Here is a 24,779-nt window from a genome sequence, read left to right on the forward strand (position 1 = left end):
TTATACATATATATATATTAGTATATAGGTATACATAGATGACTTATATAGTCATCTTAACATAACTTGAACACATTTCAAGGGTTCATTTTCAGTTTTGGCATGGCGTCTCTTCCTTTCCCATATGGAGACCCAAACCATCAGGGTCCCCCAGAGAAAGAGGAGGAACCCAAAGGAGGAAAGCTGGCTCCTCCGATAAGGGAGGATATGAGACTGGGAGCTCGCGTCCAGTGACGCACCGCTCTCTGCGGTGTCAGAGGGAAACCCCGAAGGCAGCTGAGAAGACAGGGGTGCGAGTGGTCCCGTCTGATGTCTCAGTCTGGGGGGGCACGGAAACCTCGGAGGGGGAGCCAAAGTGGCGGTCGAAGGGGGGAAGCGTTGTCTGTACAAAGTGAGGAGAGATGCCAAGTGGTGTCGTCAAGGCAACGTCTCCACCCCTTTTTCTAGCTTTTGTGTTGCAGATCCGGGCCCTGGACAGGAGTGTGTCGGCTCCCCGTCGTGGGTGACCTGCCCCTACGGGTCTCAGCTAACGGAGAGGCAGTGTGGTGGGCAGCTGTGGACACCGAGAAGGACCGAGAGAGGGACTATGCCTCCACCAGACAACAAGAGGACAGCCTCCCTGGTTTGTACGAGGGCCACGGGAACTGAGCTTGGAAGCTCAACCCTGTAGGGGCCTGCGGTCACTGCCAGGGGGCACTCAGAAGACCGTGAAGCCCAAGATGTCAGCACTTCCACCGCACCCGGAGATGCTGGCGGAAGTATTACCAGGGACACCTGGAGTGCTTTTGGGTGCCCATGCGGCACTTCCACCACGCCAGAAAGTGCCAGCGGAGGTTCATCGGGAGGCACCTGGAGCACATCTGGGTGAGCATAAAAAGAGGCTGTCTCCCTCCAGTCATCAGCTAGAGTCGGGTGGAAAAGGACGAAGTTCAGAGGAGAGGAGTGGAGGCGGTGAAGACATTACTTTGGAAAAGCCCGGACTTGTGGATGTGTGGTGCAGGAGTACTTGGTTGTGTGCGGGACTTGGACTTTTCTACATAGTGTAAATAAACGTGTGTGGTGCTTGAACCATTGGTGTCTGCCGGTCTGTGTCAGGGCTGGGCTTCCACTATTATATATATGTGAAATATATATTAGATATAGATAACAACGAGACGACCCCCAAAACAGGAATGAATGGTTTCACTGGTGGAGGGAGGTCACTGACATTTTTCCCTCCTCATCTGTCGTTATCCATTTGTCTACGGTCAGTGTCACTACTGGTAGCATGAGGCCATACCTGGACCCTACCGAGTTCGGTGGCACAGGTAATCCAACTTCTCCAGGATGGCAGGCACATCACTACGTGCCTCCCAGAAGGTCTGCTGTGTCTCCCAGCACAGTCTCAAGGGCATTGAGGAGATTCCAGCAGACAGACAGGCAGTTACTTGAGGAGAGCTGGACAGGGCCCCTCGTAGAAGGTCCTTAACCCATCAACAGGACCCACTGGTATCTGCTTCTTTGGGCAAAGAGGAACAGGATGAGCACTGGCAGAGACTACAAAGTGACCTCCAACAGACAGGCAGAACACTGGGGTGAATGTCTCTGACCAAACAATCAGAAACAGACTTCATGAGGGTGGCCTGAGGGCACGACATCCTCTAGGGGGCACCGTGAAGCTCAAATGGCATTTGCAATTGAATACCAGAACTGGCAGGTCCACCACTGGCGGGCGCCCTCTGCTTTTCACAGATGAGAGCAGGTTCACCCTGAGCACATGTGACAGATGTGAAAGGGTCTGCAGAAGCCATGGAGAACGTTATGCTGCCTGTGACATTGTTGAGCATGACCGGTTTGGTGGGTGGTCAGTGATGGTATATCTGGGGAGGCATTTCCATGGAGGGATGCACAGACCTCTACAGACTAGACAATGGCACCTTGACTGCCATTAGGTATTGGGATGAAATCCTTGGACCCCTTGTCAGACCCTATGCTGGTGCAGTGGCTCCTGGGTTCCTCCTGGTGCACCACAATGCCCGGCCTCATGTGTTTGTGAGAGGATGAAGGAATTGATACCATTGACTGCCAAAACCACCCACCCCCACCCCCGCTCGCCTGACCTCAATCCAACAGAACACCTCTGGGTGGGACATTATGTTTGGGTCCATCCAATGTCTCAACCTGGATGATGAAGGCATTGATGCCATTGACTGGCCCACACACGCCCCAGACCTGAAACCAAATTGAGAACCTATGGGACATTATGTATCAGCACATCCAACATGGCCAAGTAGCATCACAGACTGTCCAGGAGCTCAGTGATGCTCTGGATCAGATCTGGGAGGAGATCACCCAGGACACCATCCGTCATCTCATTAGGACGTTGTCAGGCAGACATACAAGCACGTGGTGAAGGGGTACAAACTACTGAGTACGATTTGGAGTTGCTGCAATGACATTTCAGCAAAATGGACTCTCTTGCTTGCCTACCACCTCATTTTTTCCCTTTGATTTTTGGGGGGTCTTTGAATTCAGCCCGCCCTCTGTAGGTTCATCATTTTCATTTCCATCCTTTCGTTCCTCACACATCACCATATCAGTCCATAGCAGCAGAGAGAGCCAGCAGGATTTGTTTTCCCATTGAGAGCAAATGTGTTTTCACAGGGTTCCTTTAATTGTTTTTCAGCAGTTTTATTTTGCCAGTGGAAATAATAAATGATGAATGAATAAATTAAAAAACACAAAGATATACACACAAGGGTACAAATTAATGATTGTTAAAAATGTATCAAGAAATAATAATATGCTACTCAAAAGAAAAATGAAGGGGACACTTAATCATCCCAGTCTAACACCAAGTCAGTGCAGCTTCAGGGATGTCAGTCTGTCCAGTTAGGAAACACAAGCGACTGTGAATTAACGTCACCTGCTTTGGTGCAAAGGAAAGTGACAACAACTGGAGAGGCAACAGCAGGATGCCCCCAAAAAAGGCAATGGTGGCCACAGGCAGCTGCTCTCTCCGATTCTTCTCTAGTTTTGCTAGTGTCCTTGTCACCACTGATAGTATGAGGTGGTACCTGCAGCCCATTCAGGAGATATGAGGAGATGGGTCATTAGATGAGGAGAGCTGGACAGGCCTGTAAGAAGGGCATCAACCCAGCAGCAGGCCTGGTATCTACTCCTCTGTTTTCCAGGAGCAGCACTGGCAAAGCCCAACAAAATAACCTCCAGCTGGCTACTGGTGTGCACCAAACCGTCAGAAACAGACTCCACGAGGGTGGCACGAGGACCTTATGCTCACAGCCCATCACCCTGCGAATACACAGTCCTCAGCTCGGCCATTGGCACCCCATTCTCTTCTCTGATGAGAACACATGTGACAGACGTGAAAGAGTCTGGAGACGCCGTGGTGAACGTTTTGGAACCTGCAACATCACAAAGACTATGACCCGTTTAGTGTTGAGTCAGTTGTTTGTCCGGGGTGGCATATCCTTGGAGGGTCACACAGACCTCCATGTGCTAGACAATGGTACCCCTGACTGCTGTTAAATGCCAGGATGAAATCCTCAGAGCCATTGTCAGACCCTGGATTCCTCCTGGTGCAGGACAAATGCCCAGCCTCATGAGGCCACAGTGTGTAAGCATTTCCTGGATGGTGAAGGCATTGATGCCATTGACTGGCCCACACATGCCCCAGACCTGAAACCAGATTGAGAACCTCTGGGATATTATGTATCGGCATATCCAAGGTGGCCAAGTAGCATCACAGACTGTCCAGGAGCTCACTGATGCCCTGATCCATGTCTGGGAGGAGACCTCTCAGGACACCATCTTGCATCTCATCGGGAGCAGGCCCAGATGTTGTTGGGGGGCACACACTAGTGAGTCACATTACGAGTCGCCGTGCTGAAATTCACACAAGTCACACCAGCCTGGGATTTCAATTTTTGACTTTGATGTTTGGTGTGACGTTGAATCAGAACTCAGTGGGTTGGCGATTTGGGTTTCCATTGACCGTCGTTCACTTACATCCTTATGTTCTCAATGAATTACACAGCATTACTCAGGAAAGATTTTCCATTTCAATATTTCACTCATTGAGATCTCATGTGTGATTTAAGTGTTCCCTTATTTTTTTTCAGCACTGTATTATGGTTTCCAGCAGAACAGGACTTCTTATATACAGGGTGGTCCAGATCTAATTATGAACTTTTCATTACGCTATAACTTAAGTTTATTACATAGGAGAATTCACAAAAAAAAAATATTTTTGTTGCCGATAGATGGCAGCACCTGCCCTGCATTCGTTTATTGCAATATATTTCGAACAATTCTTTTGTCTTGCATTGTTTTCCTGCATTGCATTAAAAGTTGCACAGTTAGACCTGGACCACCATATATAAAGCCGAATGTAACAATCTCACGGTCTTGTATGTATGTTATCATCCAGTTGACACTTAGTAACCACAAGGGGGCGCCAAAGAGCCTCAGACACAGCAATACAGTACAGTCCACAAGATAAGAATTTAAATACAACCAGTAACGGCGTACGTGCAGTGAATCCCCTTGACTTCTAGTTTTCTTCCTCTTTCTCTGTACGTGACTTATGGTAAACGTACAGAGAAAGAGGAGGGAAACTATTTGTTTGCTCAGAGGTTGATGTGCTTGATGCTTCCTGAGCAGCTCTTGTTTTCTCCACCCTAGCGGCCCGCTTCTCTTCTTCCGTCGGCATCTTTTCGCGTTAAAATTGATTAAGTCAGCGTTTGTGTTGCAATTACTTGGTACATAATTTTTCACTTAAGCTGGTACTTAAGTCTTCAATCTGCCTCAAGAATGATTTAAGACATGAAGAGCTAAGGGAAGTGATGGCGAAGCCGGTAGGGAGGAGAAAGGCGCCTGTACGCATGCGCCGCACGGCCGCCCTGCTGCGCGCTGCCGAGAGTTGATTCTACAATAAAATAAAAATAGTAATAAAAAATCATCACCCCAAAAGCAGACGTCACGTAGTACATGTGTACCAAATTTCAAGTTAATCGGTCAAACCGTTTGCGAGCTACAGGTGATTTAAAATCCTGGACAGACAAGCAGACACCCAGGATAGCGTATTACATATGAAGAAAATGAAAACGTCTCCACTTCGCTTATAAACATGTTTATATGTATAAAACATCATTCCTTCAGATGCTGATCAAGCCATAGGGAAAAATGTTCTTTGTTCATTATAAAAAAAATAAAAGGAGACAATTTCTTTCAATTATAAAATGCTGCTGTTATGTGTGTGTGCGTGTCAGCTGACGTATTGAAAAGGCTCTAAATGTGAAGGTGCATATTTGTTATGGACATTGTTTAAATGCTTTCCATGAGCTGTTAGGTGAGGGGTGATATGGTGGTGCAGTGGTTGGCACAGTTGCCCAGCAACAGGAAATGAAGGTTCAAACTTGGCATATTCTACACGTGGAGAAAAAGAAACGTAAGGAAAAGTGTGTACATGCTTTAACTAGTAGATGCTAAATAATAATAATAGCGTATTATATAAGAAGATAAAGAGTTTTCATTCCACAAAGCACTTTCCAATAAACACCTCCCCAACAATTAGCCACAATCTTATATATAAGGAAAAGTGTGTAAATGCTTTAAATAGTAGATGCTAAATAATAATAGCGTATTATAAAAGAAAATAAAGAGTTTTTATTCCACAAAGTACCGTCCAATAAACCCCTCTCCAACAATTAGCCACAATCTTATATACAGTATACAGAAGACTGCACGGTCTTGTACGGATGTTATCATCCAGCTGACACTCGGAACGTTTCTGGTGTGCTCCGCAAAAGTAACCGACAGTTTTATCATTAAAAATCCGGAGTATTATTTGTTTGTCGTTTAATATTTGTTAACTATATTTTCATCTTGCATTGTTCTTATTGTAAGAATGTTGTAGTGGTATTAAATTAAATCAACCTAATAATATTAATTTAATGAACTTTTTTTTTCGTCGTCAAAAATTCTGCATGTAAAAACGTATTGCTACACCACAAAACAAAATGTAATCTGTCAAGTTGTATTATTTCTTTAATTATATTTCTCTCAAACAATTTAAAAAAAAATGTTATTTTCCTCCCAGGCAACGCCGGGTATTTCAGCTAGTTGGTTATAAAGGTTTGTCTTTAAATGTCATTGCAGATAGCACTTCGGTGACAAGAAAAAAATAAATCAGTCCTTTATTCGCCATATAAAATTTCTTGTATTAGGAATTTGTCACTTTTCGCATAACCCAAATCACTCTCCAGAGGGGTTGAGGGGTCGGAGTGCAGGGTCAGCTATTTGTATAGCTCCCTTAGAGGTTGAGGGTCTTGCTGAGCGCAATGGAGTAGCATTCCTTCTGTCACTGTCAGGACTCGAACCGGCAACCTTCGAGTTACCAGTCCAGATCCTTTAACCACAGAGCCACCACTTGGTGTACTCTTCTTATTATTATTGCTATTTTATTACACTTCCGTCATACCCTACACGTTTCATATTTGGTGTACAGAATTGAAACTATCCCTAAAAAGAACGTTGTAAGCGCATCAAACTCATTGATGATGAAACTAAACACTTTCTGAAAAGTGGCATTTCTCGACAGCCCTTTAACGAAGTTTACTGCCCGCTTTCCAACACAAAGTTCCGCATCTAAACGCCAGCAGCACGTAATACGTCCGTGAAATCTGATGGTGGCCTTCGCGCCGGCGTTGCGCGGGACTGAAAGGGAGAGCGAACGGCTGCGCGTGCACGTAGACAGCCAGGACGCCACGGCGCATGCGTGAAATGAAAACTGTGTAACGGCGAGTGAATAGATCCGTGACAATCAAGCCCTAATGCGCCTGCACACGGAGCAGCTATATCTTCATAACACCCCAAATCCGAGTCAGAACATTTCCACACCAGACCAACTGGAAGTGAGATCCCACAGTACAAAACCATGCAGGTTAGATAAATTGGCGATCCTAAATTAGTCCAAGAATGTGCCCTGCGATAGCCTTGCGCCCTATACTAGCTGGGATCGGCTCCAAAAGAACCTCTTGACCCTGTGCCGGAGTAGAAAATGAAAATGTTAGAGAAAGGTTAGAAAATGAAAAAAAACGAATGAAATTAATATTCGCTGTGCCGCTGGAAAAACACTGTAAAAATGACCAAAACACAGAGCTTACTGTTCAAAGTCGAGCGGTGCCAGTCACCTTCTAAAATGTTCCCGTTTTCCCCTCGTCGCCGAATATTCCCACCCGTGTGTCCGACTTTGTGTCACCTTCCGCAGTTTTGCTTCTTCTTCACCCGGCAGAATAAATCAGGAGTGGAAGCCGTGCGCTGCACAGAAGAAACATTGCGACATGTGGAGACGTCATCCACATGCGACGCTAGGCTCACGGCCCCGCCCACCCACGCATGTTAGCTTCCGCTTGTTTTATGTTTGTCATCAAGTCGAGGTAGGATTACGATGTGTTAGCAAATGTAGGGACGGATGATCCACAACCTGTGCCCGACAATAAAATAAACACAAGTGACATGAGACGGCAGACAGCGATAAATAAGTCCCAGGAGTTCACGATCCATTTTTTACCTCATATAACGCTGCTGCCTTGCAGTTAGGAGACCCGGGTTCGCTTCCCGTTTTCTCCCTGCGTGGAGTTTGCATGTTCTCCCCGTGTGTGCGTGGGTTTCCTCCGGGTGCTCCGGTTTCCTCCCACAGCCCAAAGACATGCAGGTTATGTGCATTGGCGATTCTAAATTGTCCCGTGTGTGTGTGCCCTGCCCGGGGTTTGTTTCCTGCCTTGCGCCCTATCTTGGCTGGGATTGGCTCCAGCAGACCCCCGTGACCCTGTAGTTAGGATATAGCAGTTTGGATAATGGATGGGGGCGGCACGGTGGCGCAGTGGGTAGCGCTGCTGCCTCGCAGTTGGGAGATCTGGGGACCTGGGTTCAATTCCCGGGTCCTCCCTGCGTGGAGTTTGCATGTTCTCCCCGTGTCTGCGTGGGTTTCCTCCCACATTCCAAAGACATGCAGGTTAGGTGGATTGGCGATTCTGAATTGGCCCTAGTGTGTGCTTGGTGTGTGGGTGTGTTTGTGTGTGTCCTGCGGTGGGTTGGCACCCTGCCCAGGATTGTTTCCTGCCTTGTGCCCTGTGTTGGCTGGGATTGGCTCCAGCAGACCCCCGTGACCCTGTAGTTAGGATATAGCAGTTTGGATAATGGATGGATAACCTCTGCTGTACAACCGAGTCTGGCACTTGTGCAGTGTACTTGTGTACTCCGTGATTGTGTGCCCTTTGAAATCCGCTCAACAATATAAAGGTTAAATGTGCAAAAACGTGAAATCGGTATATAAACTTTCGTTGCATTTATCACGTATTTCTGTGAAGACCTACGATGTTACCTATGATAAAATAATCACATTTGCTAAAAAATTAAACTGAAGAAATGTTTTTGGAAAAATTGACAAGAGTTGAAAATTTTTGTAGGTGAGACACCTCAGAGTAAACCGATTTATCACTTCAATGTCACGTAAGACCTTCCGTTTGTACCCGACGTGTAATGTTAACACTCACCTTGTCAATTCCACTTAATCCAATTCAGCCAACCCAGAATGCACCGGGCACAAAGCACGAAACAGCCCTGCCCCCAGGACTCGCATTACACTGCCCACTCACTTAATGGTCAGTTTGGAATCGTCGGTGAAAGTGACCTGCACATCGCCGGTGATGTGGGAGGAAAGCAAGAACAGGAACAAGATCAAAGCAAACAAAGTTTAGATCGCGCTCTGTTTAGATGAGGGTCTTGCCAGCAACGATTCTTAGCCGCTAATGAAAAGCAGGGGTTCACAAACTTTTGGACGTCAAGTACCACCTGAGGTTAAGTGATTTGCGTTGCGTACCACCCGAATTTTTAGCAAAAAAATTAAAAAGCAAGTACTGCAATGAATGATTAATTCTTAATTAGGTAATATACAGCAAATTCACGACACTGACTACAACCGCCCCGAAATCTGAATAAAAGTTAAAGAATTGGAAGAAATTATGTATAAAATTAATGAAAAAATTTGTGCATGTACATAAATTGATACATTCTGCCCTGAAACTAAATCCTGCCTTCGGCCTGTATGTGACGCAGTTCCCGAAGACGAAATGGTATCGGCTTTGTGCTTAGATCTAGTGACTAAACGTTGCGATACAGCGGCAGTTAACGTATAACAACAAACGCGAGCGGTTTCTGTGAGGCAGAGTTACCGAAGACTGAATAGTGTCGGCGTTGTGCTTTCATCTAGTGACCAAAAGCTCAAACAATGAAGAAGTAGAAGTTGACTTCCGCGAAACGGAATTATGGTAGCGTTAAATGAACTAAATACTGATTCGAATACAGTAATAGGTTTTATTTATTCAGATGACGAAATTTCACACCACACTAAATTTGGGAATCCACATATTATTGTATTGAAACAGTTTCATTGGTTTTTGCTCACAACAGGCTTGTCATAAAGGGTTTTGCACAGATAAATTAAATTGCAGGGACCGCGATGCGTACCACCTGAAAAGGCTCCGCGTACCGGTACCACAGTTTGGGAACCGCTGATGTAAAGAACAGACAGAGACGTGACACAGCCCCTCTACTGCTTCATACTCACATCCATCAGCAGAGTGAGGCCAACGAAGAAAACACAAAATTAAACAAGCCATGAAGGCGCTCAGCCTCCGGTCATCCCACATGTCCATCCCTGTCTCAGCTTTGCCATGCGAGGTCTCAATAAAATAATAATAATAATGCATTTTATTTATAGGGACACTGTACATTAGCAGTAAAAAAAAAAGTTTAAACAAAGACAAAGCAAGATAAAAACAGAGATAAAACGACAATAGCATTCTTGTTAATAAGCTTTCCTAAATAGAAAAGTCTTTAGCTGTTTTTTTAAAACGGCCCACAATCTGCTGTGTTCTTAGGCTCTCTGGTAGAACATTCCAGAGCAGCGGCTGCAGAGGCTCGGTCACCCATTGTACGAAGTTTGGTCACAGGGGGTTATTAGTAAAACTGAGGTTTCTTCTAGTGGACTGTAATATAAGGAGTTCCTTCAGATATTGTGGAGCATTTCCATGGATACACTGATGAGAAAACGAACAGAGTTTGTATTCGATACGGAGATGGATAGGGAGCCAATGAAGTGACCGAGGGATTGGTGACATGTGTCCATATTATCCGCACCCTCATCAGGATTCTTGCAGCACTATTTTGAATTTGTTGACACTTTTGAAGGCTCTTGTTGGATATCCCAATGAGGAGTGCGTTACAATAGTCCAGCCTGGATGAGACAAAGGCATGAACCAGCTTCTCAGCATCACAGAGGGAGATGGAGTTTGGCTATGTTATGGAGATGAAGGAATGCAATTTCACAAAGGTGATGGACATGTGTATCAAATGACAGATGGGAGTCTAACTTGACACCCAGATTTGTAACAGAAGGGGGAGAGGGTAATGGTACGGACAGAAAAGGAAATACAATTTACTGAGGAACGAAGTGCCAATTAAAAGAGCTTCAGTTAAGGTGCTGTTGAGCTTGAGGAAGTTCTTGAACATCCAGGCCTCAATCACATCCAAGCAAGAGGAAAGAGTCGATGGAGGTGTAAGAGAAGTCGAATCCAGTCTCACATAGAGCTGCGTATCAATGGAATGAAACTCCATGCTTGCAGATGATGTGACCCAGGGGTAGCATATAGATATTAAAGAGGGGCGGCCCAAGGATTGATCCTTGTGGGACCCCACGGGTGACAGTGTGGGTATGAGATTTAGCATCCCCCCAAGGCCACATACTCAGTCCTGTCTGTAAGACAGGACTCAAATAACTCCAAAGCAATGGCAGAAAGTCCAATTGTATAGTGAAGATGATGAAGGAGAACATTATGATCTACCGTATCAAATGCTGCTGTGAGGTCCAGGAGGATAAGGAGTGATGGAGAGCCCTGGTCAGCAGCCATCAGGAGGTCATTGGTGACTTTGACCAGGGTGGTCTCTGTGCTGTGAGAAGATTGGAAACCAGATTGAATTTTTTGAGGTGATCCTGAAGCTGAACCAAAACAACCTTTTCCAAAACCTTAAACAAAATCGGAAGGTTGGAGATCGGATGATAGTTTGCTATCACTTCAGGATCCAAGAAGGATTTTTTTAAATGAGGTCTCATTTTTGCGGTTTTCAAGGCCAGTGGGACTAAGCCACTCTGGAGAGAGTGAATAATGATACCAGCAATAGGAGGACTTACAGTGCATCCAGAAAGTACTCACAGCACATCACTGTTTCCACATTTTGTTATGTTACAGCCTTATTCCAAAATGGATTAAATTCATTTTTTCCTCAGAATTCTGCACACAACACCCCATAATGACAACATGAAAAAAGTTTACTTGAGGTTTTTGCAAATTTATTAAAAATAAAAAAAACTGAGAAATCCCATGTCCATAAGTATTCCCAGCCTTTGCTCAATACTTTGTCGATGCCCCTTTGGTAGCAATTCCAGCCTCAAGTCTTGTTCAATATGATGCCACAAGCTTGGCACACCTATCCTTTGCCAGTTTCGCCCATTCCTCTTTGCAGCACCTCTCAAGCTCCATCAGGTTGGATGGGAAGCGTCGGTGCACAGCCATTTTAAGATCTCTCCAGAGATGTTCAATCGGATTCAAGTCTGGGCTCTGGCGGGGCCACTCAGGGACATTCACAGAGTTGTCCTGAAGCCACTCCTTTGATATCTTGGCTGTGTGCTTAGGGTCGTTGTCCTGCTGAAAGATGAACCATCGCCCCAGTCTGAGGTCAAGAGCGCTCTGGAGCAGGTTTTCATCCAGGATGTCTCTGTACATTGCTGCAGTCATCTTTCCCTTTATCCTGACTAGTCTCCCAGTTCCTGCCGCTGAAAAACATCCCCACAGCATGATGCTGCCACCACCATGCTTCACTGTAGGGATGGTATTGGCCTGGTGATGACCGGTGCCTGGTTTCCTCCAAACGTGACGCCTGGCATTCACACCAAAGAGTTCAATATTTGTCTCATCAGACCAGAGAATTTTCTTTCTCATGGTCCGAGAGTCCTTCAGGTGCCTTTTGGCAAACTCCAGGTGGGCTGCCATGTGCCTTTTACTAAGGAGTGGCTTCTGTCTGGCCATTCTACCATACAGGCCTGATTGGTGGATTGCTGCAGAGATGGTTGTCCTTCTGGAAGGTTCTCCTCTCTCCAGAGAGGACCTCTGGAGCTCTGACAGAGTGACCATCGGGTTCTTGGTCACCCCTCTGACTAAGGCCCTTCTCCCCTGATCGCTCAGTTTAGATGGCCAGCCAAGTCTAGGAAGAGTCCTGGTGGTTTCGAACTTCTTCCACTTACGGATGATGGAGGCCACTGTGCTCATTGGGACCTTCAAAGCAGCAGAAATTTTTCTGTAACCTTCCCCAGATTTGTGCCTTGAGACAATGCTGTCTAGGAGGTCTACAGACAATTCCTTTGACTTCATGCTTGGTTTGTGCTCTGACATGAACTGTCAACTGTGGGACCTTATATAGACAGGTGTGTGCCTTTCCAAATCATGTCCAGTCAACTGAATTTACCACAGGTGGACTCCAATGAAGCTGCAGAAACATCTCAAGGATGATCAGGGGAAACAGGATGGACCTGAGCTCAATTTGGAGCTTCATGGCAAAGGCTGTGAATACTTATGTACATGTGATATCTCAATTTTTTTATTTTTAATAAATTTGCAAAAACCTCAAGTAAACTTTTTTCACGTTGTTATTATGGGGTGTTGTGTGTAGAATTCTGAGGAAAAAAATGAATTTAATCCATTTTGGAATAAGGCTGTAACATAACAAAATGTGGAAAAAGTGATGCACTTTGAGTACTTTCCGGATGCACTGTATGTCTGATACTTTCGCTTTTACCAGAGGAGTAGGAAAAGGGTCCAATGAACACGTTGAAGGTCTCATCCTCTGTATGATGTCCTCAACTTCTTTAACTGTGGTACAGAGGAACTGGGAAAGGCAGCCCATTGGCTTTGATGTAGAAACATCCAGCGATGGAGGGCTGGAGGCAGACAATAAAACAAGCACAAGGGACAAGAACTAAAGTGAGGGCATGCAAGAAAAAGGAAGCCTGCTCTGGAAGTAACTGACAGAAACATAAAGAGAGCACACATACACCACAAGGACAACCACTGAGTGCAGGATGTGAACCCGGGACACACAATCTGTGACACACCAGTACTAACCCCTGAGTCACCACGCTACACTTTTTTCACTTTTGAGACTGCAGATTGTGCTCTTGCTGTGAAGTGACTCACATGGAAAGGTAAAAACTGTTAAAAATCACTTCACAAACCACTTTAAAACGTTCCGTAAAACTACCCCCTATATACACTCACCGGCCACTTTATTAGGTACACCTTGGTAGTAACGGATTGGACCTCCTTTTCCATTCAGATCTGTCGTAATTCGTGGTCAACAAGGTGCTGGAAACATTCCTCAAGGATGTTGGTCCATACTGACATGACAGCCTCACAAAGTTGCTGCAGATTTGTCAGCTGCACATCGTTGATGCGAATCTCCCATTCCACCACATCCCAAAGGTTCTCTACTGGATTGAGATCTGGTGACTGCGGAGGCCATTTGAAAACAGTGAGCTCATCGTCATGTTCAAGATACCTGTCTGAGATGATCTGAGCTTTGTTACGGTGTGTGTTATCCTGCTGGAAGGAGCCATCTGGAGATGTGCACACTGTGGTCGTAAAGGGATGGACATGGTCAGCAGTAACATTCAGGTAGGCTGTGGCATTTAAACGATGCTCAGTTGGTACTAAAGAGCCAAAAGAACAAATTCCCCACACCATTACACCACCAGCAGCAGCCTGAACTGTTGATACAAGGCAGGATAAAATCCATGCTTTCATGTTGTTGACCTGACCATCTGCAAGTCGCAGCAGAAATCAAGACTCCTCTGACCAGGCAACATTGTTCCAATCTTCTATTGACCAATTCTGCTGAGCCCGTGTGAATTGTAGCCTCAGTTGCCTGTTCTTAGCTGACAGGAGTGGCACCCGGTGGGGTCTCCTGCTGCTGTAGCCCACCTGTTTCAAGGTTTGACGTGTTGTGTGTTCAGAGCTGCTCTTCTGCAGACCTCGCTTGTAACGAGTGCTTATTGGAGTGTTTGTTGCCTTTCTATCAGCTCGGACCAGTCTGCCCATTCTCCTCTGACATCAACAAGGCATTTTCAGCCAGAGGACTGCCACTCACTTTATATTTTCCCTTTCTCAGACCATTCTCTGTAAACCCGAGAGATGGTTGTGCATGACAATCCAAGTAGATCAGCAGTCTCTGAAATACTCAGCCCAACAACCACACCACATTTCAAGTCACTTCAGTCCCCTTTCTTACTCCATTCTTTCAACTTCAGCATGTGGTCTTGATGATGTCTACGGGCCGAAATGCACTGAGTTGCTGCCATGTGATTGGCTGATTAGATATTGGCATTAACAAGGAGTCGAACAGGTGTACCTAATAAAGTGGCCAGGGAGTGTAATAAAAAATGGGTGGTGCATCTGGTCCTTCCAAGCAATTTGATAGGTGATTGGCTCAATGGTAGGGGTGATGATGCGATTAGGAGAGAAAGCTGCGGGCAAGAGCGACTGAGACACATGAGGGTACAGAGGAAAAGTGTAGGAAGAACACAACTTACCAAGCGAAGCTGGGGCACTAAATACTGACAAGGGACCAACCTAGTCAACTTCATAAATACTAACATGGGACCACCCAGGTCACCTTCCTAAATGCTAACATGGGACCACCCTAGTCACCTTCAAACATTGGAAGTATTCAGACAAATATGAAATATGTTTTCACAGCAGCGTCCTTTGGTGACAGTCACAAAGCAGACAGGAAACAAACAAAGCACCAGGAAATGACAGAATATGAGAGAGAAGGCACACAATGGGCCTCCGGCTGCTACCTTTGTCTGAAGTGCTTCTGACTGCTTGCATAGATCCAGTTTTCTTTCTTACTTTTAGATAGTTTGCTGTGTAGCACCTGTAGTCATATTCATCCCAACAGACGGGTACCTCGCTAGATTTCACGCATTGTGAGTTTGCAAACGTAATTAAGCGCATTATAGGATTTCCCAATGCAATTGGTGTAGGCATAAATTTGAAATATGTCATCTGTGAAGTATATCTCATAAAACGTACTTTTTACTTAAATTAATAACCACATCCACATTAAGCACATGAGCCGATAAAGGAAGAAACATAAGACTGCCATGCAAGCATTATGACAAAAAGATGGATTAAGAGAAGTGGAAAGCACTCTTGGGGATGCCATAACCATGCATTTTGTTAGCTGGCGCAAAATGATCTCCTACTTTGGAGTGAATTGTATCCCTGTAATGACTTGCATGTTCATACGATGGTGCCCTGGACCTGAAGAAACACCTCGAAGCCAATGGACGGATGGGTGACGTCACCACCTGCTTTCTGAGAATGCCGTCCGCATGTGCTTGGAGGACACCGACAGACTCCATTCCTCGGGTCCCCACTCCTGGACCGGATTTTGTCGCTGGCTTCATTTGTCTTCTATCTGCAGTGTCAGCCTGTCACAACACACCAGCAACTGCAGGTGGTGCTGCTTGTAGTCGGGACCGATCGGGACCGTAGTCGTCCCAGCAACGGATTTTATGTGCGCGAAAATAAATCTACTTTTATCATGAAAATTCGTATATTTAGGAAAACACTTTACCAGGCCAAGTTTGTTAATCACAAATCTGACATCCTCAGAGTGAACACTTGCACAACAACAAACACTAATCCCACCTCTTTGGGGAAGCTGGTCTCCGCGTCTCAGTACCCGATTGGATTTTTCGTGCGTTATGTTTTAGGTCTTACCTCATTTACCGAAATCCGATTGGATCGGCCGCGCGATATTTTATAGGTCCCGCCCTCTCTGTCTTGTGTGACGCGTCCGGCGGCCTTTGAAGCATCGCACCGTGCCCCGCGCATGCGCACTTCACCAGAAGACACACACACCCGGACACATGGACGCACACAGGGATTTTATTAAAGAGGACTAGGGGACTTCGCTCACCAACCCCCGTGTTTGGTTTTCCGGATACACACTTTTAAGATTTTTTTTTCTTTGAATTGTTGCTATTTCATTAGTTTCACTTTTATTTCAGAACTTCTGTAAAGACAATATTTGGAATCTTTCGAGTCCCAATATGCTGAATCTTTTAAATGAGGTCCGTGAGACACGTGTTTAATGACTTTGTACCATAATTCAGGAGAGGTTTCTCGGTTTGCAATTTCAGCACAGACAAAGCGATCGACATCATCAGCAGTTAATAATTTTTTTTACAAAGTAACCAATAAATGCATGTGAGGTAAAACACATTTTTGAAATTCTCTGACTTAAACTTCAAAGCTTTACAATATTTCCGTACTTCTGACATTCTACCTATGTCCATATATCTGATCTTTATTTGCCTTTTAGTTATTTCTCTGAGTAATAATTTCTCTTTGTTTGTGCTAATGCGATGTTTACTTTTATTTTTTTTTTGACAGTCGTTTTTTTCTGCTTTCATATTCTGTATCTCGCTCTGCATGTGTTTCGCGGCTACGTTTTTTTTGAGTCTTTTGAATTCCAGTTTTCATTATCTCTAACCTGCTGTGCATGTGTTTGGCCCCCCTTGTTTTGTAACCTCTTTCTGACGTTTTACTTTGTTCTCTACTCTTTGTCTTTCATTTCTGACCTCGCTTTGTCCTGATTTTTTTCCCAATGACACCTGGTCCGTGGTGATTATTTTCCCTTTTTTGAGCAATAATTTCCGTTTGCTTGTGCTACTGCGATCTTTACTTTCTTTTTAATATACTTTCTAATTTTCCTACTTTCATATTCTTTATCTTTCTCCACATTTGTATCGCGCATACTTTTTTTTCTTTTTGAGCCTTTCGAATTCCACTGCTTTCATAATCTGCTCTGCATGTGTATAGTGCCAACGTTTGTGAACGTCTTTATGAAGTTCTACTTGGTCTTTTACTCTGTCTTTTAATTCTGAGCCCGACTGGACGTGCTTTGTTTCAATTCCACTTGTTCTGGGCTGATAATTTCTTTCCTTATTTTCTGAATTTGCACCTAGATTATTTTATGTTTTTTGCTCTTTTACCTCTCCAATGCTTTTGAGTCTCTTTACTCTGCGCTGCTTGCTTCTTCGCTTATTCGTCGACGTTTCATTTATAACGTATTGTCCTTATACGCTTTATATGAGCAGAGACCCTGGATCTGTGTGTGCTCAAATCCTTTACATGACTGAATGTTTTGCTGCTCCCAGGTCTTATTTAATTTTGGTTGTAAGTAGGACATGTCTTGAAAGAATCTCATGTTCTACGTCATCACGAGACGGTCCTGGGTCAATCTCTGGGCACAAAGTCTCATGTTTAAGGTCCTTGCTGGTCTTTTAACTGTCTTCCGTGATCTTAATATGAACATCATGTCTCGATGCCCTATTGTTTCTCTCCAGGATTGTTTTTTTTAATAATAGAGAGATAATTCAAAAAACAAACAGTGTTCAAAACTGCAGTGCTCAGAATCATCCTCAAATAAGTAAATAATCCAGAAAAACAAGGTGTCTATGTGGAGGTTTAAAACAAGCAAAATAAAAAATCCATTAAAACGAGGTCAAAACACTTCTTTAACAAGACATTAGCCCAGGTCCACTCCTTTAAAACAACCGTCTCCTCAGCATCCTCCGAGAGCAACTTCTCCCAACCATCCAACAACAGTTTGGTGACCAACAATGAACAATCCAGCATGATGGAGCACCAGGTCATAAGGCAAAAGTGACAGTTAAGTGGCTCAGGGAACAAAACTTTGAATTTTGGGGACCATGTCAAGGAAACTCCCCATTGAGAACTTGTGGTCAGTCCTCAAGAGGCGGGAGGACAGACAAAAAACTTCCAATTCTGACAAACTCCAAGCATTGACTATCAAGAATGGGCAGCTGTCATCAGTCAGGATTGGGCCTAGAAGTTGATTGCCAGCCTGCAAGACATTGCAGATGTCTTGAAAAAGAAGGAAGGGCCAACACTGCAAATATTAACTCTGTGCATAAACTTCATGTCATTGTCAATAAAAGCCTTTGAAACATCTGAACTGCTCGTCACTCTACTTCAGTGTACCATAGAAACATCTGACAAAAAGATCTAAAAACACTGAAGCAGCAAACTTGGTGAAAACCAACACTTGAGTCATTCTCAGAACTTTCTACATAGTTCTGTACATACAGTTGGGAAGTACTACACTGCAGTCATTAACGAACCCATTCCTAGGGAGTGTGCGCTCTCTGCTGGATACAACTGGCTGTGTGAATCAAAGCTCGAGTGTGAATGAAGAGAACAATTGTTTGGTTCTACCTCATAGAGCATGGTGTGGTCATCTAAGAGAATGATAGGCTCGACAGAAGATACATTTTAGGGTGCCAACAAACACATCCACATTTACTTAAAGGACCAAACAAAAAAAAAAAAACACTTGATGGCATGAAAATGAATCAAAACCATGACAACAAAGTAACATGGCATGACAAATTCTAGATGTTTCTTCATCTAGGACGCTTTAGTCAGAAGTGATACCTCCTTCTGGACGGTCATGCTTTTGTGGCCCAGGGAAGCTCATGGGCAGAGTCAGTTGTCCTCACTGGGTGGTTTCTCAAGGGTGGAGTCAGTTGTCCTCACTGGGCGGAGTCAGTTGTCCCCCTGAGAAACCGCCCATGATTACTTGCAACACCAAATTGGTTGGATTAGCTCTCTAAGGCTTGAACTTCATAGACCGGTGTGCCCAATCATGAGATATAAAGGTATTTAAGGTGGTCAATCGCAAGTTGTGCTTCCTTCCCTTTGACTCTCCGCAGAAGCGTGACAGCATGGGATCCTCAAAGCAACTCTCCAAAGATCTGAAAACAAAGATTGTTGAGTCTCCTGGTTTAGGGGAAGGCTACAAAAAGCCATCTCAGAGGTTTAAAGTGTCAGTTTCAAATGTAAGGAATGGAATCAGGAAATGGAAGGCCACAGGCACAGTTGCTGTTAAACCCAGCAGGTCTGGCAGGCCAAGACAAATACAGGAGCGGCATATGAGCAGGATTGTGAGAATGGTGACAGACAACCCACAGATCACCTCCAAAGACCTGCAAGAACATCTTGCTGCAGATGGTGTATCTGGACATCGTTCTACAATTCACCGCAATTTGCACAAAGAACATCTGTATGGCAGGGTGATGAGAAAGAAGCCCTTTCTGTACTCATGCCACAAACAGAGTCACTTGTTGTGTGCCAATGCTCATTTAGAAAAGCCAGATTCATGGTGGAGCAAAGTGCTTTGGGCTGATGAGACAAAACTGGAGTTATTTGGTCAGAACAAAAAGCGCTTGGCATCCCAGAAGAAGAACACCGCATTCCAAGAAAAACACCTGCTACCACCTGTCCAATTTGATGGAGGTTCCATCATGCTGTGGGACTGTGTGGCTAGTTCAGGGACCGGGGCCCTTTTTAAAGTTGAGGGTCGGATGAATTCAACCCAATATCAACAAATTCTTCAGGATAATGTTCAAGCATCAGTCACAAAGTTGAAGTTACGCAGGGGTTGGATATTCCAACAAGACAATGACCCAAAACACAGTTGGAAATCTACAAAGGCATTCATGGAGAGGGAGAAGTATAATGTTCTGGAATGGCCGTCACAGTCCACTGACTTGAATATCATCGACAATCTATGGGATGATTTGAAGCAGGCTGTCCATCAAATTGAACTGAATGGAAAGATTTTGTATGAAGAATGGTCAGAAATACCTCCATCCAGAATCAGACCCTCATCAGAGGCTACAGGAGGACAGCGTCTAGAGGCTGTTAGATTAGCAAAAGGAGGCTCAGCTAAGTATTGATGTCATATCTCTGTTGGGGTGCCCACATTTATGCACCTGTCTAATTTTGTTATGATGCATATTTTCTGTTAATCCAATAAACTTAATGTCACTGCTGAAATATTACTGATTCCATAAGGCATGTTGTATATTAAAAGGAAGTTAAAAGCCAATGAGAAACAAAAATCCAAAGAATTAAGAGGGGCTCCCAAACTTTTTCATATGACTGCATGCAAGCGTCAGGCCCAAGCGTTACCTTGGCAACAGTGTAGATGTGCCTTCTCCTAACCTCATAATGGCATTTCGTAAGAAACGCTTCTCATCAGCACCAATGACGAGGTGACTCTGTCAGCAGGCAGGGAAATTGAAGCACTCACTGAAACCTAAAGTGATTCCGATGAATCGGAAAGTGATGTGCGCATCCCTCGCACATGTGCAGTACAAATTGATATTTGTATCATTATTATACTTTCGATACTTCCGATTTTGTATCTTTAGTGTTTTATGTTAGAAAGATGAGATTTAATAAAAATGTCATTTTACAAGCCAAAAAATGCAACGCCATTCAAATTTTTTTTTTTTTTTGAGAAAACAAAGCTAAAGACATGGCATGTGTGTGTACAAAACTTCTTCTCTTCACGTCCTCCCTCAAAACACATGGCTGATTGCTGCACTCGGGGCAATTCACCCTCACACACCCGTTTATAGAGGTACATGAAAAAGCATTTGCCCCCCTTCTTGTATTTTGCACTATTGCACTTTTTTCCAGTAAATGGTTTTAAGACCCTCAACTGAAGTCTACTGTAATATTTAACATAGTGGGCATGCATTTGATCCTAATTTCTAAATTAATTACAGAAAGTGAAGTACTGTCTGAGGTGAAAAAGTGATCCTCCCCACCATGGACTCAATGCCTGGTGACCCCAGCTCTCCCAGTTACAATTCCACCCCAGCGTTTCTTGCCCCGATAACACAGTGAAGGAATTCTGGCCCACTCGTCCTGCAAGAACTGCTTCAACTCGGTGACAATTTTAGATGATCAAGCAGCATCTAAATGGGGTTTGGGTGGGCCATTACAAAATTCTAACTCGTTTTGGCTTCCACTCTTTTCTTGGAGGTCGGTTCGTGGGTTTCACATTATCTTCTTGATTCACAATCCGACTGTTCTTCTACTTAAACTTGAGGTCATGACTGGGTGGTCTCACGTTATCCCAAAGAAGCCTCAGATACTCAGATGAATTCAAGGTTCCTTCACCAACTCATTCTGATCATCAAGACACAACACATCTAGCAGGTTGAAATGACTGTCTTACTGTGATGTGCAAGTCCTCTTTCTTGCCCAAAAACAGAGTTTATGTTGGTCCAAAGGTTCCTCTTTTGACTCCTCAGTCCATCACATGCTCTTCAAGAACTCCTGAGCATCATCCAAACTTGAGGTCAGTCATGGCTTCATCATGTTCATGTGGGCGTAGGCTAAAAATAAATTAGTATTATAAAATAGGAGCTGGTCATTTGTATCATATTGAGAATTCTGTGATGGTGACGATGGGTAATTTGGGTAATCGCTTGCACATTCCAAACAGCACAACGTTTTATCTCTGGGTGAATTTCTTGTGGTGGCTCTGAGGATAGGGATCTGTATTGGCAATCGGAAGGCTGCAAGTTTGAACACCAGAAGTGACTCTACTCCGTCAAGCAAGACCCTTAACCTGCAATTGCTCCGTCCTGGGTATGACGTTAATCCGCATCCAGCCCTTCAAGCAGGTCCTCCAAACTGCAGGGAGAACTTAGGGCTTGGTGGCAGGATTGGCACTCCAGCCACTGTTCAGTGTGGTGCCAAGGTGTCACTCGTTTCACGGCTGCACTTGGATCCAAATCTCGGTGGTCTGTCATGTGGTGGGTGAGGCAACGTGCTGTAATCAGCGCATGATCCCAATCTCTGTTAAATTTCTCCACAATGGTTTGTGTGGCACGCGGCTGGGGGTGGTACGCAGCTGGGACGCCCAGGAGGACGGCTCATGCCTCCTCCAGACCACAAGGGGGCGACCGCCCTGGTTATATTGGGAGCCATGGGTACAGGGCTTGGAAGCTCAACCCTGTAGGGGCCCATGGTCACCGCCAGGGGGTGTCCCCATGCCTGGAGGACTTGGGACCCCAGCACTCCGCCACACCAGGAAGTGCTGGGGGGAAGAAGAAAAGAGACACCTGGAGTGCTTCCGGAGAGACAGCCGGCACTTCCGCCACACAGGGGCGTGTCAGCGGAAGATTGCCAGGAACCACCTGGAGCACATCCGGGTGACTATAAAAGGGGCCGCCTCCCTTCAATCAAGGCTGGAGTCGGGTGGAAGATGACGAGGTCTGAGAGAGAGAGAGAGAGAGAGAGAAGAGAGGAGGAGGCAGCCTGAAGGCATATTGTGGACAGAGGCCTGGACTGTTGGGGTGATTGGTGCTGCGGCACCGGGTTGTGCAATCAATTGACTTTGTAAATAGTGTACAGAATAAACGTGTGTTGGGTGACAGAACGATGTCCGTCTGTTTGTGTCCGGACTATTTCCCACACTTGGTTTGCTTATTTTCAAAAACAGGAGTGAACTTCACACTCGAGTCCAGAAGTGATTTTCTGCACTGGTACCGTTGTTATTCTCTAGGATTTGTTCATGGTCTTGGCATAGTATTTGTATTGTCCCTAAAAGTGCCTCCTTCTTCGTAAGGAGTAATGATAACTGGTAGGGGGTCCCAGATGGGTCCGGGATTTTTTTTTTTTTTTTTGAGAAGACCCGTTGGTACCAGCACTACTTGAACAATTTCAGTTATTTTCTCCAGTGTGAATTCTCATATGGCTATTAAAGTATCTGTTGTCTGGGAAACGATTACTCAATTCAGAAACACTATAAGGCTTCTCACCAGTATTAATTCTTTTGTGCCTGCGAAGGCGGCTGCTGTTTGTTTGAGAATCTTTTGCCACATTTTAAACCCCTATATGGGTTTTTCTCCAGTATGAATTCTTGTATGTCTTTGGAGACTGCATCTGTCAGAGAATTGCTTGCCACACTCAGAACAATCATAAAGTTTCTCTCCAGTGTGAATTCTGATGTGGCGTTGAAGATGGCATCTATGCAAGAACCTTTTTCCACACTCCGAACAGACATGGGGTTTTTCTCCAGTATGAATTCTTTCATGTTTATGAAGAGTACTGCTGTGTGAGAATCTTTTGCCACATTCTGAACAGCTGTAAGGCTTTTCTCCAGTGTGAATTCTTGTATGTCTTCTAAGACTGCATCTGTCAGAAAACTGCTTACCACACTCAGAACAGCAGTAAGGTTTCTCTCCAGTGTGAATTCTCATGTGGCTGTTTAGACTGCTGCTATCCGAGAAGCACTTTCCACATTCAGAACAACTGTGAGGTTTTTCCCCCGTATGAATTCTTTTATGGCTATAAAGTCCACTGCTGTATGAAAATTGTTTACCACATTCAGGACAACAGAAAGGCTTTTCACCAGTATGGATTCTGGAGTGTTGTTGAAGATGGCTTCTGTGTAAAAACTGTTTTCCACAATCAGTACAACAATAAGGCTTCACTCCAGTATGGATTCTGGAATGTTGTTGAAGAAGGCTTCTGTGTAAGAACCGTTTGCCACATTCAGTACAAAAATAAGGCTTCTCTCCGGTATGGATTTTGAAATGGCATTGAAGGTCACATCTTTGTAAGAATCGTTTTCCACATTCAGAACAGCAATGCGGTTTTTCTCCACTGTGAATTTTTGCATGTTTTTGAAGATTGCTACTACTAGAAAATCTTTTGCTACATTCAAGACAGCAATATGGCTTCTCACCAGTATGAACTCGTATGTGCTTCCAGTAATCGGTGCTGTCAGAAAATCTTTTTCCGCATTCAGAACAGCAGAATGGTTTCTCCCCAGAATGAATCAGCGTGTGCCTTCGAAAACTGCTACTACTGGAGAATCGTTTGCCACATTCTGAACAGCAGTAAGGTGTTTCTCCGGTGTGGATTCTTGCATGGGCTTTAAGGTTGCGTGCTTGTGAAAAACGCTTGCCACACTCTGGACAGCAATGGGGTTTTTCTCCTGTGTGAATTCTCATGTGACTATTCAGACTTCTGCTTTCTGAGAAACGCTTGCCACATTCAGAACAGCTATGAGGTTTTTCCCCAGTATGAACCCTTGCATGTTTATGAAGATCACTGCTGCATGAGAATCTCTCTCCACATTCCGGACAACAGTGAGCTTTCTCTTCCGCGTGAGTTCTGCATTCAAGCTCTGTTGGTTCAACCACAGAAAGAGAACTGCACTGTAAAGATGCTGGGGTCCAATCTCCTAATTCTCTTGCTGATTTCTTCATCTTCTCATTGTCCTGTGTCTGTGACAGTCTGCTCTGAAGAGAGGTCTCCACAAAGGAAGATGGAAAGAAGCTTTCATTCTCCTGTAAACCTGCAATAACACAAACAGATTAATTAAATGCTTCTTAATATACAGTATAACATATTAAGAAGAGACAAGTGGCATAGTGTTTGGTGTTGAGTGCCTCACACCTTGGTTTAATTCCTGCTCTGTCCACTCTGTGTGAGTATGTTCATGCTCTCCTGGGGCCTCATGTATAAATGGTGCGTACGCACAGAAATGTTGCGTACGAACCTTTCCACGCTCAAATCGCGATGTATAAAACCTAAACTTGGCGTAAAGCCACGCACATTTCCACGGTAACTCATACCTTGGCGTACGCAATTTATCCGCCCGGTTTTGCAGACTGGCGGCACCCAGTGTCAAAGCAGTGCTACTGTTCCTGTGTGGTTACCCTTTCTTAGATCCACATCCACGGCGGCGGCTTTATCAAA

General features: G+C 44.7%; 1 protein-coding gene across 2 annotated transcripts in view; it reads right to left on the reverse strand.

The window, feature by feature from the left end:
* The window catches only part of LOC114644363 (zinc finger protein 845-like), a 38,085-nt gene extending 13,674 nt beyond the window's left edge, over positions 1 to 24,411 (reverse strand). Inside the window, exon 1 of one of the 2 annotated variants that reach the window (XM_051927475.1) lies at positions 22,971 to 24,411. In XM_051927475.1, coding sequence (XP_051783435.1) covers positions 22,971 to 24,286 — 1,316 coding nt within the window. In that variant the 5' untranslated portion in view covers positions 24,287 to 24,411. Of the gene's footprint in view, positions 1 to 7,166; positions 7,566 to 22,970 lie in introns of those variants that run through there. The other variant, XM_028792498.2, reaches the window with a different exon arrangement.
* Positions 24,412 to 24,779: the final 368 nt, after the last annotated feature.

The sequence above is a fragment of the Erpetoichthys calabaricus genome, chromosome 5 (genome assembly GCF_900747795.2).
Source record: "Erpetoichthys calabaricus chromosome 5, fErpCal1.3, whole genome shotgun sequence".
Classification (NCBI taxonomy): Eukaryota; Metazoa; Chordata; class Cladistia; order Polypteriformes; family Polypteridae; genus Erpetoichthys; species Erpetoichthys calabaricus.